At 36.6% G+C, this 17,051-nt stretch overlaps 1 protein-coding gene across 2 annotated transcripts in view; it reads right to left on the bottom strand.

Moving 5' to 3' along the window:
- DLGAP1 (DLG associated protein 1) overlaps positions 1 to 17,051 on the bottom strand; it is a 614,261-nt gene that overhangs the window by 12,627 nt on the left and 584,583 nt on the right. The window contains exons 12-14 of one of the 2 annotated variants that reach the window (XM_063451517.1): positions 8,944 to 9,035; positions 4,954 to 5,106; positions 4,519 to 4,633 (exon numbers count right to left, since the gene is read on the bottom strand). In XM_063451517.1, coding sequence (XP_063307587.1) covers positions 4,589 to 4,633; positions 4,954 to 5,106; positions 8,944 to 9,035 — 290 coding nt within the window. In that variant the 3' untranslated portion in view covers positions 4,519 to 4,588. Of the gene's footprint in view, positions 1 to 4,518; positions 4,634 to 4,953; positions 5,107 to 8,943; positions 9,036 to 17,051 lie in introns of those variants that run through there. The other variant, XM_063451516.1, reaches the window with a different exon arrangement.

Raw genomic sequence — 17,051 nt, forward strand, 5'->3', positions numbered from 1 at the left:
AAATTTGTAACAAATCTGCTGGTTAGTTCAGGATGTTGGAAATTGGAATTGTGTTACATCAGTGTATTCAGTGTCATGGTTAATCATCATTATTGGTGATGAACAAATGTCTCTAGATTTTTAATATCTTTGAAATGCTTTTAAAATATATTTTAGTATTTTGTTTATATATGAAATATTTTTTATATTTTAATATTTAGAATTTTTTAAAATATTATTCTAAAAAAATGATAGAATTGAGAAACTTATCAATCTATTCTGTGCATTGTACCTGCTTCTGAACTAACTAGTAGCTATGTTTATTCCCATACAATTGGGGACTGAAATAGTAGTAAAACAGATTTTCTTTACAAAATTGAGCAAATCTAACTTCAAGCGGCACTGTTATGGCGAACTTACCTTTCCCTAATCGCTTCCTCTTCTCTCCCTCTCTCAGGATCTGTTCTCCTTTTTTTTCTATCTGCTCTAGTTTTATTTAAAACATAAGAAAAAATAGGGACTACTTTGTCTTATGTATTTTCCTACGCTTGACCCGCTCTTAGCCAATTCCTGTGGGTCAGAGAAATTTTCCCACAATACTCACCCTCTCCTCTGTGATCTCGCGATGCCTGCTTTCACTATTCCCAAACTTCCTGTCATATAGACAGAACGCCAGCGAAACTACTGAATTTCATCCTAACAGAATGAGAACAGTTTGTTCATTCATGTTAGGAGGACATTCGGTACTTTTTGTTTGGTTCAAAATTTCATTTGAATAATGAAATTCTGATCTGATCCGTGCCGGATCCGTTCCACGGTATAAGAATGCTATCTACCAAAAGGCTGAAAGATGTTTTTTTAGCCAGTTTACTAATGCTAAGTAAAGATTACTTAGTATTAGTAAATTCTGCCCCTACTCGCTATATTGTGAGTAGGGGCATGTCTAGTAAACAGTGGCTGCTCAACGTTGTAAAAAAATGACCGCCACTCCTATTGATATAATGAATGGGGGTGTGACGGACCGCCTGGCACCCCGACTGGGCACCTCTGACAACAGATGCTTCCTAGCTGAAGCTGAGGACTGTAAGCACCGCAGACTCCACAACCGTCATAACTTAGCTGGGATCTCGCCATCTTCCCCCCACCCTGGACCAACCTTGGATATTCAGGACCATGTGGGAGAGACCTCTCCTACTTCAGAGAGCGTAGCAGGAACAGCTCTTACAAGAGCGAGTGATTAGAACCCAGGGAGGAGTATAGCAATCCCCAGTGAGAATATAGCAGTCCCCCTCCAATCACGAGACCAAGCTATGTGTTGAGGGTTAAGCAGGAACTCAATTTTAATGGAGGCACACTGGCCTTTTATGCAAGTTTCCCAACAAGGGTGACACCTTGTGGGTACAGGGACACAAAGTTAACAAACCAATAAAACAGAGTTACACAGTGAGACACTCCCATACAGTATACACAATCCCTCCCCTCTGCCTGGGAGATAATTAAGGCAGATAATGCATTAACTTAATTATCTCCAGGCAGAAAAAACTAATTTATTATAAAGTCCCACAAGTACCCCAAAACACAACATATCCCCATAAATCTTACGTCCCCTATTCATTCATCCCCCTCACCTATTCATTCATCTTTATGAAGAATGAATGAATTGTCCAAAATTCGGACAATAGCGAATGCCCCAGTGTTTAACTGGGCATGTGTGGGAATTTCATAGCGCTATCTAGTGTGGGAAGATGACCTGTCCCACAGGGCCTTCATCTGCCCACACAAAGATGGCGACGCCCAGGACCTAGGTCTGGGCACAAAATAAATTAATAAAAAAAGGTAATACGGGGGGCCTAGGGGCATTTATGGGTGACTAGGGGGGCAATGAAATATAGTGGAGTTGGGTAAAAAAAAACCTGGATGTGGCTATGAGTGCCACTTTAATTTTCCCAAGATACTCCTTCTAGACAATGTCCTAGATAATCTTGACGCATTTACTTTAGGGCGTTGTTACACAATTTCTTCTGCTTTAAGTTGTAAAGTATATATAGCAAGCTGAAGGTACCTAGGTTTAAATCTCTGTAACTGCTGTTTTCACCTAGCTGTTGGCTTTTTGCCATTATGGATGACAGCATGGCAGGTGTTCTAGTACTGGCATTTAACTATTACGTCACGCTTCCATATTGTTAATTACTCTACAATCTGATTAAGGTCCATGTGTTTAGTCATACACCACTTGAGTGCATTGGCTCAGTTTCCTTGAAATGAATCTACATGAGTTTTTAATCCAGCACTATTTGTACTTGTTCCACACATTGGCAATCCCCATACTTAACGCATTAATTTTCCACTAGGATGTCAAAATATGGAGCCATTAGGAACACTCATTGTTAATCCTGCGAGTTTCAAAGAGAGAGAGGCATTTTGGGATTCTCTTCTATTAAGTGTTTTATTCTTTTGCTTATTTTGAATACTATTTTATTACATCACAGAGAATTTCTAGATGTTTTTAGAAAATTGGGTTTCATATGTGTTTCACTTGATGTTTACCAGTCACATTTGGCCTTCATACTATACTATACCAACATAGAAATGGTGCATGTGACATTCTACAGCATCCCAGCTATAGTATTATTACTTTTCTATCTCCCTTATACTCATATCATACATAATTACATAACCCTGAATATACTATTGGATTGCACAAAGGTCTTACTGGTTAAAACTAATCCGAGTTCATCTCAACTACTTATCCCTAAATGAAACATTTACTTTTCTTTCAATGTCTCTAACACTCTTTTACTGACTCTTCATCTTAGATCAGATTTTATGTATAAACATAGGCACATCCTAAAGAGCGACAATTTGTCCTCAATGTTTCATACTAAACTCTCGATGGGCATTTTAACATGAGTTTTTGATAGCCTGTTATTATTATTATTTTTTTAAAGCATGACTATCTCTGTATATGATAATAGTATATTTTAATTAAAGTTGAAGTTGTTTATGTGTATAAATACTCTTACACACATCTTGTTGAATTAACTTGTAAAATGTGACTGATCACCATGTTACGTGTATCTACTTTATTATTTTAAAGTTCAGACCGGGATGGATCACAAGCGCCAGAAGGCACAGATTTCTCAAGCACCCACCAACCTGTTTTGCAATGTTTGCTACCCACCTGGGGCATGCAGGATGCCGAGCCTCCTTTAACCCCTTAAGGACCAAACTTCTGGAATAAAAGGGAATCATGACATGTCATACATGTCATGTGTCCTTAAGGGGTTAATGGTGACTGAATTACATCCAGCTTCTACAGACTTGGAGAAGCCAGATGCTGGTCCTGCTGGTCATTCATTGGCTGCGTACCTTCAGCCAATAAATGAAAGTCTGTGCACAGAATATGCACAGAACTGACAATAGCCAGTTCAGAATTCTCATTTCAAGCTGGTTAATGACGCTGCTGGAGGTGGAGTTAAACCTCTGACAGCTAGCCTACATACTTTTGTATGTGCAGTGTTTCACACAAAACGCTGCACATATAATTTCCTCGCACCATGACCACTTCAAATCACTAAAGTGGCTATGGTGCTTGGAGTAATCCTTTAATTTCCCTCTACATAAGCTGTAGCAAACTCTGGTCTATAGAATGGTCAAGAAAGGACACCACCAGGTGATTTTTTCCATGCTTACGACTCAAGGCTTAGGATGAGGAATGTTTTTGATAACTATACATTACAATAAATGATGTTTATTTTATAATAGAAATGACAAGTTTGTTATTTTAAATTATGAATACAAGAGACTATATTCAACAGATATTGCACAAATGACAATACCATCACTAGTAGATCATGTAAAGTTGCACAAAAAGGACAGTGATCAGCTGAAAGTATAGACAAGAATCAAGCCAGAATCAGTCATAGCTCATTAACAAGCACTTTTAATTAATTTGCAGCTAAGTTTAGTTTTGATTGCTAATTACATTTCTGTTCTGAAACCTGGTTCTTAATTGCAGAAGTATATTCTCTAGTCAGGTTTCCAATTAAAACGAATATATTTAAACATTTACATACGGTACATAAAAAAGAGAAGAAAACAAGACCCTATATCGTACATCATACCTAAATTCTCTATGGAATCTTCTTTTCTACATTAAGAATTATCAGACTTAATTAGTGTGCACAATGGCCTTTACTTAATAAATGGTTTACTACTAGATGAGGCCGCAAATGGAAGTCTGAAATATCAAGACACAAGAGGTTGCTTATCAAGACACTGACTGGTTTCTGATTTGATCACCCTTTTATGAAGTTCATTAGAGACGAGAAATAAAAAATTAATTCCCATAACCCAATGAAGATAGGTCATCTTCTTCCTGTATCCCATGATATGTATCGTGAATCGGTGCATTTGTCATATTTTCAGTAATGTAGGGCGAATATTCAAATTAGTAAAATATTACCTGAGAGTGAACACCTCACAATAAATATAAATAATTACACATAATAATAAGTTATAGTGAGTGTTTATTTTTTTTTCCTAGTTTTGAAGGATGGCAGAGGTTCCTTTGCGGGTTTTGTTCCTGATTTGTGAGGTGATACCAGGTTCAGTGGTGTTTTCTGTGCTTCCTTAATTTTCTTGGTAGCACCTCCTGGAATGTGCAAGTAAATTGATAATTGCGCTTTTTACTGGATGATCTCGCAATTTTGTTTCTTAAAAATCTACTGAAAAAAAATTGAATCCTCCAAACCAACTGAAAATTAAAACATTTAACTGGTTCAATGCAACGTTTTCTAGAGTTCAAATCCAACCAGTGCGGAGCAAGGTAAATGTTACTGGCTTAATTATAAGAACTCATTGCCCTACTCACAATCATAAATATATTAGAAACTGGAAAATGCAACAAAAACAAATACATAAAATGGTTTTAGAATTATCAGTTAACAGATATGCATACTTTGCTGGACCTACCTTTTTATCAACAGGGTCAATCTGTTTCCAGTTATTGGCCTTTAGCTGATGAAGTTCGTCAAATTTCATGCTAATGTTTTCTATGGAGAGTTGTAGCATGTCCCAGAACCCAGCTAAATCCTGAGAAGTGGGCCTGGGGTGAGCGTTGGGATTCTACAAACAAACAAACACACAAACAAACAAAAACAAGCAAACAAACATAAATAAGGTTATTTCCATTTGTTCAAACAATGCTAATTGACGAGAATGTATATTTAGATGCCTTATCAATAAGCAGCATGGGGTGGGTGCATAGGGAACAGTGGTATTGATTGATTTAGCAACGTGGTAAAGGGAAATCAAAGAACAAGGTATTTGTTATGACAGACATTTTGAAATTTGACTTCATCATTTGTGGCAAATTAAAATAAATTATAGAATTACAAATATGAGTTAAGATGAAGTGCACAAAAGAAAGATATAACAAACAAACAAACAAACAAACAAACAAAAACAACCTTATGTAAATAGGGGCAATAATTTACAATAGGGAAAACCATCTAACTATTGGGGCAATCTGTAAACTTTGCTCACACTAATTGCATTAGTGTACAATTGACACTGTTTGTTTTACTTCCACAAAGTGTTTCAGTGGGAACCTATAAAACTTCAAATTTTATTCCACACCGTTTGTTCTAGTGCAAATTGGAAATGTTTGTGGCTCGCTTTATCTGTTAGATATTATAGGTAGTGCAGTCTTGCTATAGCTTTTTCACAGTATAGAATTAATATCAGTCAGCAATGAAGTGACAATATTCAGACAAAACAAGGAAAGATAAGGAGAAAAAGATCGAACAGAGATGGAGCTATTTGTGGAAGTAGTGATACATGGTCAGTGGGACAACATAAGAATATTTATTAAAAAAGATCTGTAGATATTTTAAAGAAATATGGCCTTGATTTAATATTCTTGGATAAGGTTTTCAAAATATTTAGTATGATTTTAAAAAAAATATTTCATATTTATATTGATATATTTCGTAATATATCATGTATTTTATGTTCAATACAAGCTTATTGACACAATGAAGTGAACAGAGGTTGAAAATATTTTAGAATACAAAACAACTATTGGGGATAAAATGTCTTTATTCGGCAGAACAAAAGCTTAGTTCTCTGTATGCTGAGAGCTCAAACCTCAGATACAGCAAAGCAATATCCCCATCCGGCCCTACCACATTGTTGAGGGCACTTTAAACTCACTATTGTAGTAGCACAAATATCATGGGCCTGGTGGGAGTTCAGTGCTGACTTAAGTATATGAGACCCTAGAATACAAGCCTCCATAATATCAAATTTGCAGGTTGCCTATGAGAGTCTAAAATATGTAACTGCCAGTAGAGAAGGTTTAGAAAAAAAGAGTAGATACAAGCAGAGAAGAGATAGAGAGGTAAGGGGAGCAGGGAAAAGAGAAGAGGCGTCCCTCATTGCAACGCCAATAGGAAACGCCCAGCCCACCCACCTTCAATCCCTACCTGAAGACTGTTCAGGGTCCACACTTAACGCCTTAACTCCCTGTCTAGTCAGTCGTAATCTGAAAAGTCGATGGACGACATAAATCGTTGTCAATAGAATAATCATTTGCAGTGATCGTTCTACTGACTACAATTTATTTTTTTCATCGACTTTTTTCCAGATTATGGCCGACTAGACAGGGAGTTTAGTGTAGTCCTATACCAGGCTCCAGGCAGTGATTAAAGGTGGGAAGGCTGGTCGGTTCCTCTTGAGCTCTAGGGTCATTGACCACCAGACTACCCATCTGCCTAGCTTCCACCACTCTAACAATCCATTGGGTTTAGTGGTGTGGGGGGCTAGTTGCCTTTCGCTAAAGGGGATCAACTCTTTGGTTCTATTAAGTAGTCTAGAGATGATACACCTCTTGTATGCTTTCACTGATCCTTGGGTATGTGTAACATGAGGCGTTCAGGATTAAATGGGGTGGAGGTCATCAGACATTCACTCGGCCACCTTATAGATTTCCCTCCAGTACCCCTGGACATTGAGTCAATGCCACCAGATGTGGAGAAGTCTGCCATCTGCCAACATGGAGATGCAAGTGAGGGGAATGGCTTACTGAGTGTGCTGGGGGTGTAGCACCAATGTGTCAACCACTTATAGGCTAGCTCTTGTGTTCTAGCACTAGGGGATTTTTAAAATATTTTAATATTTTTTAAAAGCTTAACCAAAATGAATAAATAATTTGCAAAGCTTATCCAATAACATTAGATCGAGGCCTAAGGAAGAAATCAGAATGTACAATTTACAATATGCAAGGACATAGTTCCTGATTTAATAACTTTTCTAATGATTCAATACTGTTAGAAAAATGTTCCAATTTTATATCTATAAAAATCCCCATAGACTATAGTATTGAACCATTTAGAAATCGAGGCTATAGTAGGATACATCAGATATCAAGAGTTAAAAAAACATCACTTTAAAATCAGGAAATTCCAATGTGGATAAAAATCACTATTTAAAAAATATATATATATATATAAAACCATAAAAGGGATAACACACTGATGAGTTTCACCTAAAATACAGGCTTTTTCAAAGTGTCTTTTTGGAGATGATTGTAGACGACTCTAAAATTACATTACCAAATACCAGTTCATATCAAGTGTCCATATTACTATGACATTAGAAACTCCCTAATGCCCCAGCAGTGTCTCCTTACACTTACCTGAAGGTACAATGTACTGAAAAAAAAACTGTGTATAAATATAGAGTATTTTTGCGGATACATCAATTGTAACTAAATTAAAATTCTGGTGTAAATATCCTGTTCTAGACAGTTTCTTGTTTCAATGTGGCAAAAACTTGAAGTTCCAGCACACACAAACAAAACAGAACACACAACAAAGGTCCCATAAACTTATGTTATTGTTGAAGGGATCTGAAATATGCAGACTGTGGGGGAATGGCAAAAATCCCTCCTTAGTTAATACACAGCAATGTGGAGATGTAATAATGCTGCCTAACTCCCTAATGCAACCACCCTACACTCATTTTATCACTTGGCTTTTGGGGTTATATGTAAAATTAATTGTTCGCAACCTCCAGGTGGCCAAGCAGTTCTAACTGTTGATGCCAAAACAATTAAAATGAAAGAAAATTTTCATTCTGGGTGACAGATACTAGCAAGGAAATTTGGTGGTTTCAAAGACTAATTCGAGTTTATTCATTCCATTGGACTTGGAGACCTTAATTGCCAAGAATTTGAGGTCATGGATTCACTTGTAATGCCGTTATATTTAAAAAAAAAAAAAAAATGCGTAAAAAGAAAATAAAAACCTCAAGAATCCACAAGCTAAAAGTGACTAATGAACAAATTAAACAAAATTAAATCTCACTTGACAGATACGGAAAAAATAGAAGAGAAACAATTGCCGCGTTGGCAATTATTGGGAATTAAGTAAACTTTAAATTATTATATATAGTTGCTGGCTAGTCTGTAGTGTTGCAGGTACATCTTAGACTCCTGCCTAGCCATGCTGTTGGCAGCTCTGGAATAAGCATGTCTGGGCAAATGTACAGATGGAAACACAAACAGTGTGGTGTGTACATGGGAAGCCATTGATGTTTCACAGGGAATTGTAATGAGAGGGATTATAAACAGGAAAATGCTCTGTAACTAAAGAGCATGGTAAACCAGACACAATAATAAGGGCTCAGATATTCCCAGAGTGTAAACATGCCCAGGTACACTTGCTTACTAACAGTTTTTCAATAGTGTGAAAAAATGAATCAGGACTAGGCAAGCTCTGGAATTTCAGAATGTGTTCGTTATAACTCCCATGATGCAAAAGCATTTTAAAAATCACTTAGCGTAATGGGAGTTGTAGCTCACAGCCAGTAATGGTTTGGGATTTTTTTTTTTCATGGATGAAATACACAGGAAGGAAACAAAGCAGTTTTTGTGAAGTATGCAAGGTGAGAGTTACATACCAGGTTCTCGTCACAGAGCTCTCTGAACTGGTAGAATTTCTGCGACATTAAAAGTTGCGCACAACCAACTGCACTGCGAATCTTTTCTAAGACTAGAATGATACAAAGAAGTGTTAGCCATTCGACCACTGCATCAGATAAGCATCAATGAAAAAACTGATGTACATAGCATTAGAAGGAATATTGTATGAGCTGAATTAAACCCACAAGCTCTCAGACAGCGTCATTAAACACATCATTAAACATTTAGCGGAGCTCTGCATACGTAGGCTCTCTGGGGATAGACAGTACAGCAGTGCACACGGGCTCCAGGCTGATGTGCCCCCACTATGGCCCCACCTAATGTTTTGAGGCATTGCTTAAAAATGAAAATAAACTTAAATTTTAATCACCTAACCCCAACTACTTCTGTCACACAATTGCAATGACTCAAACATGTACCCATGCAGGCCTACACAAATAACCCAGGCTTAGTAGATAGAAAGGTAACCGTGATGGCTACCAATGTTTGTGAAATAGATATCCAAGGATGCTTAGCTAGATAATAGCTTGTAAAAAGAGAAAAGCCATATTCCTGGATGGAAATTAATTCTCTATTGTGTATATTGGTAACATAGAGGGTATCCCCTTGAGTCATCACTGAAGGAGACAAAATTATTGAATGGGATATTACAGCCAGTTATATAGCTCTATCGAATTCTCCTTGAACTCAATGACACAATAAAATTTCAAAATTTTTTAAAATTTACTTTACCATTTTGAGCCTTTGCGACAAATTTGCTGCAGAAATTAGGCAGCAGAACTGAAAATACCCAGGCCGATTTAGGGTTATTCTTTCCTCATCTTAAATCCCTCTGCCCTTTTGTATTCAATCCCCAATTTCATGCTAATTAAGTTATTGTCTGACATGTATCATTGGTTGACATATGCATCATCAAGCCATTTTTTGCCAGATCTGTTGCTTTTTATTTTAGGACTGTAACATTTCTTTTTAAATTATGATTAAAAAGACAAAAGAATAATAAAAATCCAGCATTATAATAGTGAAATAATTTATCCAAAAACAAACAAACAAACAAACAAACAAACACCTGTATCAAACATAAAAATAGCTCTATCACAAATAACACCCAAAATGGTTTTAGGTACATGTGCTATGTATAACATAAAGGTGCCTATAAATGCTTTTAGCGTATCCTTCCAAAAACAGGACTGTTTTACTGTCCCATCCTGATTCAGCTGATTACTAACTGAATTCAACTCAAATATATGGATGCAGCCAAAATTCAGCTAAAATTCAGTAAATTTTACTCTCAAACTATATTTGAAATTATGGAGGGTTAGTGATATTTAAGAGATCTCTGTTAACATGTAAACATATCTCAATACAGAATGCAGCTGTAATCATGGTTGATTGTATTTCTCACCTGTTCTGTGTTAAATCTATAAATGTGTATTTCAATATTATTTTGTAATTTTAATATTATATTGTACCCTCTTGTAACAATGGAATGCGTGTGGAACCAGGACATACTTAAAAACAAGAGAAATCTTAATGTATCCTTTCTGGTAAAATATTTTATAAATTAATGTATGCTGTTTTGTAAACTTAACATACAAGCACAAGAGCGGATATAGGGGAGAGATTAATCAACAAAAGTTGATCAAATCAGACCACTAGGTCCACACCAGTGGGACATTCCAGGGATATACCAGGGCTTAACCTTAAAACATAGATAGAAAAGAGAAAATAGCACTTCTCAAATGAGAATACCTGCCTGGATTACCTGGATTACCTTTTTAATCATTGTGACACACTATGTACTTAATTTAAAACTTTGAACTTATAATACTCTGTGAATATTTGTTTATGCGCTGGAGAGTTGATGTTGCAGTCTTGCAATTTTCATATCCTTTGCCGATGGCTATAATCACCTATTGGTCTACTCAGAGTAGGGGGCAGATGCATCTTACGCCCCTTGAGCTATGTGCTCGACGTCATACTGACGGGCCATGGCTCCGCCCCTTCTATGCAACTATTGGATATAATGAGTCAGTAGGTGTGCTTTTTTCACACACCCTTATGATACAGAGTGACCGATTGCAGCTGTGACTGTGTAGGTCCACTCCACTTAACTTCTCTATTGGATCACAATGAAGAAATGGGCGGCTATACCATACGCCTACTCCTTGCTGCAGTCATCACAGCTGATCACTTTCACATGAAGTATTCCTATATAAACAAATCATTTCCATTTCTTTGTTTACCTTTGACAAAGGTGCAATTTGTCTGGCACCGAAACGCGCGTCGGGATTTTTTCTTTTTCTGTTTTTATTATGGGGGTTTGACCCACTCCGCTACAATTGAATTTTCATTTTGGGGTTATTTTTTCACATTATTATTATTATTATTTTCAATGGCTTAATTTACACTTTCTTATTTATTCCTTTTCTCCTTATGCCTATTTCGTAAGATTACCAGGGAGAGAGGCTGTTTTCCATTCCTTTCTATTTACTGTATCAATTTTGGACTTATCTAATTTGGATGTAACTCAGCCTTAGGGTTATTCCCACACCTGGTATGTTTGTTTCTCATAATTGGATAGAGGTAGGATGGTATAGGTTTTTATTGACAAGGTTATAATTAAGCTTTCTTATTTTTTATATATATTTCCTATATCCATTACTGTAACTACATCCTTACAACATTGCTATATGTTGGCATAGGAGTAGCCTTATAAGGCTGTTATCTTTTTGTATCTTTTCCAAGGTGATTACTTTTTATCCTTAGTTCATCTATGGTTATTTAGTATCTAAATTGTTCAATATCCAGGAGGCTATTCTCATTTGAGAAGTGCTATTTTCTCTTTTCTATAAACTTAACATGCATCAATGTATTTTAACAAACATTTCTTACAAAAAAAGTATGCACTAACGTTAAAACTACAGTTTTTTTCTTTTACTCTATTCCATTTTGTTTAGCCCCCCCAAAAAGTTTATTTTAAAATCAGACTGCAAACTCACTCAAGTAGGGCTTTCCTCCCCGTTCTCCTAAACTCGTTTGTCATCACCTACTTGTATGTTTAAATAAAATTGTAACAATTTAAAGGTATGAAGAATATTCTCTTTAAGAAAAACAAAAAAAACCCCAAAAAAACGATTCCATGCCTTATCCTTGTATATAGCAGTTGAAATTCCTTGGTCTCCTTTCACATGCACTTTGTGTTTCCAGTTAGAAATACAATTATTCAATCTATCAGGCTGCTTAGCTGCTAGTGAGATAATGGCATACAGATCCCTGCAGTGTTACAGGCTGTTGTCAAGTTGTAATGAGCTAGGTCCATGAAGCAGCTGTTTCACACAAGGGCTGCTTTGTCTAGCAATGGACAGGATCATTTTACTGGGAGTGGCATTGAAACAGGCCTCATGTAAGCTAAAGGAGTTCAAAGAAAACTGGTTCAATAAAATCCACATTCTCTTGACTAGGGCTTTCTTAGAAACGTATAACACATGTTATAGTATATAAGCCATTTCAGTTTAATGCAAACTCCTTGAGCACAATACAGCGATATAATAAAATAAATGCACTATCTGTTTCATTTGTTTAGATTTGGTCTTATTTATTTTAAATTCTTTCAAGTTTTGGAAATGTTTGGAAACCCCCTCTCCCCCCTCCCTCCTGGTGTTTTAAATTGAATGAAGGGAGCCATCCTGCTCAAAATGATTAATCTTCCCAAAAAAAGGTTTTTGAAGCCAATAAAATATACAAAATAAAAAGCAGCACAATTTACCTGCACTCTATTAATTCCACTTACATGATGGAAACTCTGAGAATTTTAAATTAAATATAAATGAGCATCAACTAACAGAATAGAAAAAAATATATAATGTAATATAAAATATCTTTTTTTTTATATGCGCCATCATTACTTTTTTAGATTTTAAAAGTGTTTTCTTTTGCTTTAACGCTCACTCTTATTTTAAAACCTCCAAACTTTTATTCTAACACAGTCTTAGTTAATTCAACTCAGCACTGCAGCTGTGTAATAGAACACCTGACATGCAAAGATTCGAATATATCTTTTTTATTTTATCTATTGGGTTTGAGGATAATTCATGGGAATCCAGGTGAAACAATGTTGTTTTTCCCTCAAAAGCAGCAAACTCACATCTGCTGTGTTTCCAGATTGGAATGGGAGGAATGAGAACTGTGTGGTAGCTCTGCTATCACTGGAATACAACTCCCATCCTCATAATTGTTAACAGTCCTGGATTCAGAGTCCTGTCCCAACATGCCGTTTTTTTAAATTTGTTGCTCCGTTTCCTTGGAATTGAAGCATGAACACATTATTAGATGTACTTGCGTTGCTCAAACTGTACTCATGGTGTTTAGTCTATGGTCTGAGCGCTTTAACATCCTTTTAAAAATTGTTTTACACATTGTCACTGGTTTGAATTTTGCCTACACACGTTATCTTTGTAACGGTGACATCAGACATGAACAAAGTTTGAAATTGTTGTAAAGGTAAAAAGATAAAAATATTAGCCCCATGTTTTATTTTAAACTTGGCCCCAGAAAACCTATAAACTGACCCTGATCTTTGGCCTTTCGAAATATAGGAAGCAAACATAATAAAGTTTTCTTTGTTTTTGAAGTCCACTTGTCATTGCGAACGTGGAAAAATTGTAAATAGATGAAAATTAATGTAACATTATATGTTTCTGACCTTCCTGAGCCTTTTTTACCCTTACGTAAAAACCACACCGACATCTCTAAAGACTGGTTCCTCTTTCAGCCCCCAAATGGTATGACCTGAATCCTCAGACACTCTCCAAAGTGGACATTTGCAAACACAGAATGTCTTTGTTCTGATAATATAGGATATGCAGATGGGTTCTTGTGCTGGTGATACCTCATCTTTTTGATGGTGGGGTTACCTTAATTTTTTGTCAAACTTCTGGAAAACGCTTTGACAAAAACTAGACTAAATCCAGAGTCAGGTTCCTAACACTACAATCACCGCATGATGCTTGAGTGGTTGTGATACTTGTAAAGTCCCTTCAAGTACAGAAAGTCCTAATATTGAGCTGAACAAGGGGAACTGTTATTCAAGTTAATAATAATTTGTGTGCACTGGTGCTGAAATGGCATTAACATATTTTAGTGAATAATAGCCTTAGATATTTCTGGAGCCAGCAGCATATACTGCTTCAGTGAAAAAGACGAATATCGGTCACTAATTGTTTGTCTTTCGAGCTTGCTACAGTGCAATCCATAAGTATTTAGACAGTACCATAAGTGCTGTTGTTTTGGCTGTGCACTCTGTACCCACTGGATTTGAAACAACTAGAAGGATGATCTCCAAACGCTAAGAATTAATTTAGGAGTATTTGTAGCTATAACCTATGAACCATGCAGGATTGACAGCATTTATAAATACATTCTATTTACTAAACCCTTTACTGTGATCGATTGAAAACGATGTTGCAATGCAGCTATTTTTTAAACTTGACCATTTTAGTCTCTTTTTTTTCCTCTCACTATTTGGCATGCTGCGGACGGAATTTGGGTTTGGCATGATGCAGACAGAGTGATTAGATTGTTAGGAGGAACTAGAGATGACCCAGCTGTCATCGTAATAGTGGTACCAATGACAAAGCAAGAAGAAGATGGAGCACAAAAAATTTTTAGTCTAACAATCAGACCTTTTTCATGTAAAAAGGTCGGATTATAAGATTGAATCATTGTTCTCCTCCTTGACTGAAGCTTTTTAGTACCAGCAGTGGATAGTAAGGACTTCTTATTTCCATTGACTGTTGGGGTTTTCTTGCCTACTCTAGTTAGAGTAAGCATCAATCAATATTAAGCTGGGAGATGGAGTGCAGCCCCTACTTTTGGTAAAGTGTAAAGGAGGAGGACCACTTTCACCTATTTAGCTAAAGAATTATAAAAATAAAAGCAGATGGCTTCCCAAGGTGGGATTGACACAGCTAAGGATAGCAAATTAGAAATACATCTACTAAACAGATGAATTATCAAAATTTAAAGACCTTTTCTTAGTTTTGATATTTCAACTGTCTAGCAAATAACTCCCTAATTTGCTTACCTTACTGACATATTTAAGGGATTGCCATATTTAAGGATACCAAATAAGGGAGCTGTCTACTAAACAGCACCCTAATTTGGTATCCTTAAATATGGCAATCCCACATAATGGTAAATGTGAATATGTATGTAGAACAACAAGTTGATCCAAGACAAAATCTGACTGATATATTAAAGTTAGCAATGACGTTTGTTTTTACAACTTTTGGCAGGATTTGAAATCAATTCAAATTGTATTTTTTTTTATCTTCTTTTGGTTCCACAGCAGTAAGGTAGATGTGTCCGGTGTGTACGCTTCTGTGTATGCGCATGTGTGTGTAACTCTGTGTCTTCGTATCTATGTGACTGTGTATGTGAATGTGGTATAACAGAAAGAGGCTCATTTCTTTGACAAGATGAGGGCAACTAATAATATGTCACTGGACAGCGTCCTTTTAAGCAGTTGGCATACCTGCACTCACTGAATGAATGTTGCTTGTGTTTAGAAATGACTGTGTACCTTCTTTCTGGATACTGCTCTCAACTGAGACAAACAGTAAAAAACTGGGGTGGAATGAGAAGGGAGGAACAAGTATGACCAAGGCAAATATCTTATGTTTAGTTCAAAAGTTTAAATTTGAAGGACCTATTCCCTGTTACGGCCACACCAACACAGCTAGAGTGGATAAGCAGGTAAGTGAAATCTATGTGGCTCATATTTGAGGCACCTGTTCCGTGGTGCCAGCACATACATTGTAGTGAATGAGACACAAGCGCTTTCAATGGTTTGGGTGAAATCATTTTCGGTTGCAATACACTTCGAGAACACTGTCAGGATATATAGGCATTATGTTATGAACATTTGTCAAAGAATGCTAATCTCCTAGGGTTTGCCGCAGAATGCAAATGTATGACAAGATTTAAGATTATATTGGAAAGAAAGCAGTTTATTAAAAAAGTACATAAGAGTTCTTAAGATTTCTAGACCAAATGTTATAGCCAGATGGGACAAACAGCTTTACCTGGACCAGACTGATATAAAGAAAACAAAGGGAGAACAACTGAATAATAATCCAAAGAATAGCACTGATCTTTGAAACATGATGGAAATAGTTTTATGGGCTGGGTGTGTGGATTGATGGAGGTAGTGTTATGGGTTGGACATATGGCTTGATGGAGGTAGTGTTATGGTCTGGATAAGTGACATGGTGCAGATAGTGTTTTGGTCTGGATGTATGGCTTGGTGCAGGTATTGTTATTGTCTGGATGTATGGCTTGGTGGAGGTATTGTTATGGTCTCTATGTATGGTTTGATTGTAGTAGTGTCATGGGTTAGATATATGGCTTGGTGGAGTTATTGTCATGGTCTGGATGTATGTCTTGGTGGAGATAGTATCATTGTCTGGATTATGGCATGGTGAGAGTCGTTTTATGAGTGGAATGTATGTCTTGGGGGAGATCGTGTTTTGTTCTGGGTGTATGTCTTTGTGGAGATAGTGTTATTGTCTGGATGTATGTCTTGGTGGAGATAGTATTATTGTCTGGATTATGGCATGGTGAGAGTCGTTTTATGAGTGGAATGTATGTCTTGGGGGAGATCGTGTTTTGTTCTGGGTGTATGTCTTTGTGGAGATAGTGTTATTGTCTGGATGTATGGCTTGGTGGAGATAGTATTATTGTCTGGATTATGGCATGGTGAGTCGTTTTATGAGTGGAATTTATGTCTTGGGGGAGATCGTGTTTTGTTCTGGGTGTATGTCTTTGTGGAGATAGTGTTATTGTCTGGATGTATGGCTTGGTGGAGGTAGCGTTATGGGCTGGTTGAGGTTGCGTCTAGGAAGTGGCCATCTTCTCTTTATTAATTAGGTAACTGTAGACAGAAGCAATAGGAATGAATGTAGGCTTGTACAGAACTATCTAGAAACATATGTTTAAATACAACCAAATATCTCCAACTGCTTTGGAAAGCACAATGACGTCAAATATTCTGTTACAATTTTCATTGTTAAAAAGTGGAGTCAAA

This window comes from Pelobates fuscus, chromosome 4 (genome assembly GCF_036172605.1).
Source record: "Pelobates fuscus isolate aPelFus1 chromosome 4, aPelFus1.pri, whole genome shotgun sequence".
Classification (NCBI taxonomy): Eukaryota; Metazoa; Chordata; class Amphibia; order Anura; family Pelobatidae; genus Pelobates; species Pelobates fuscus.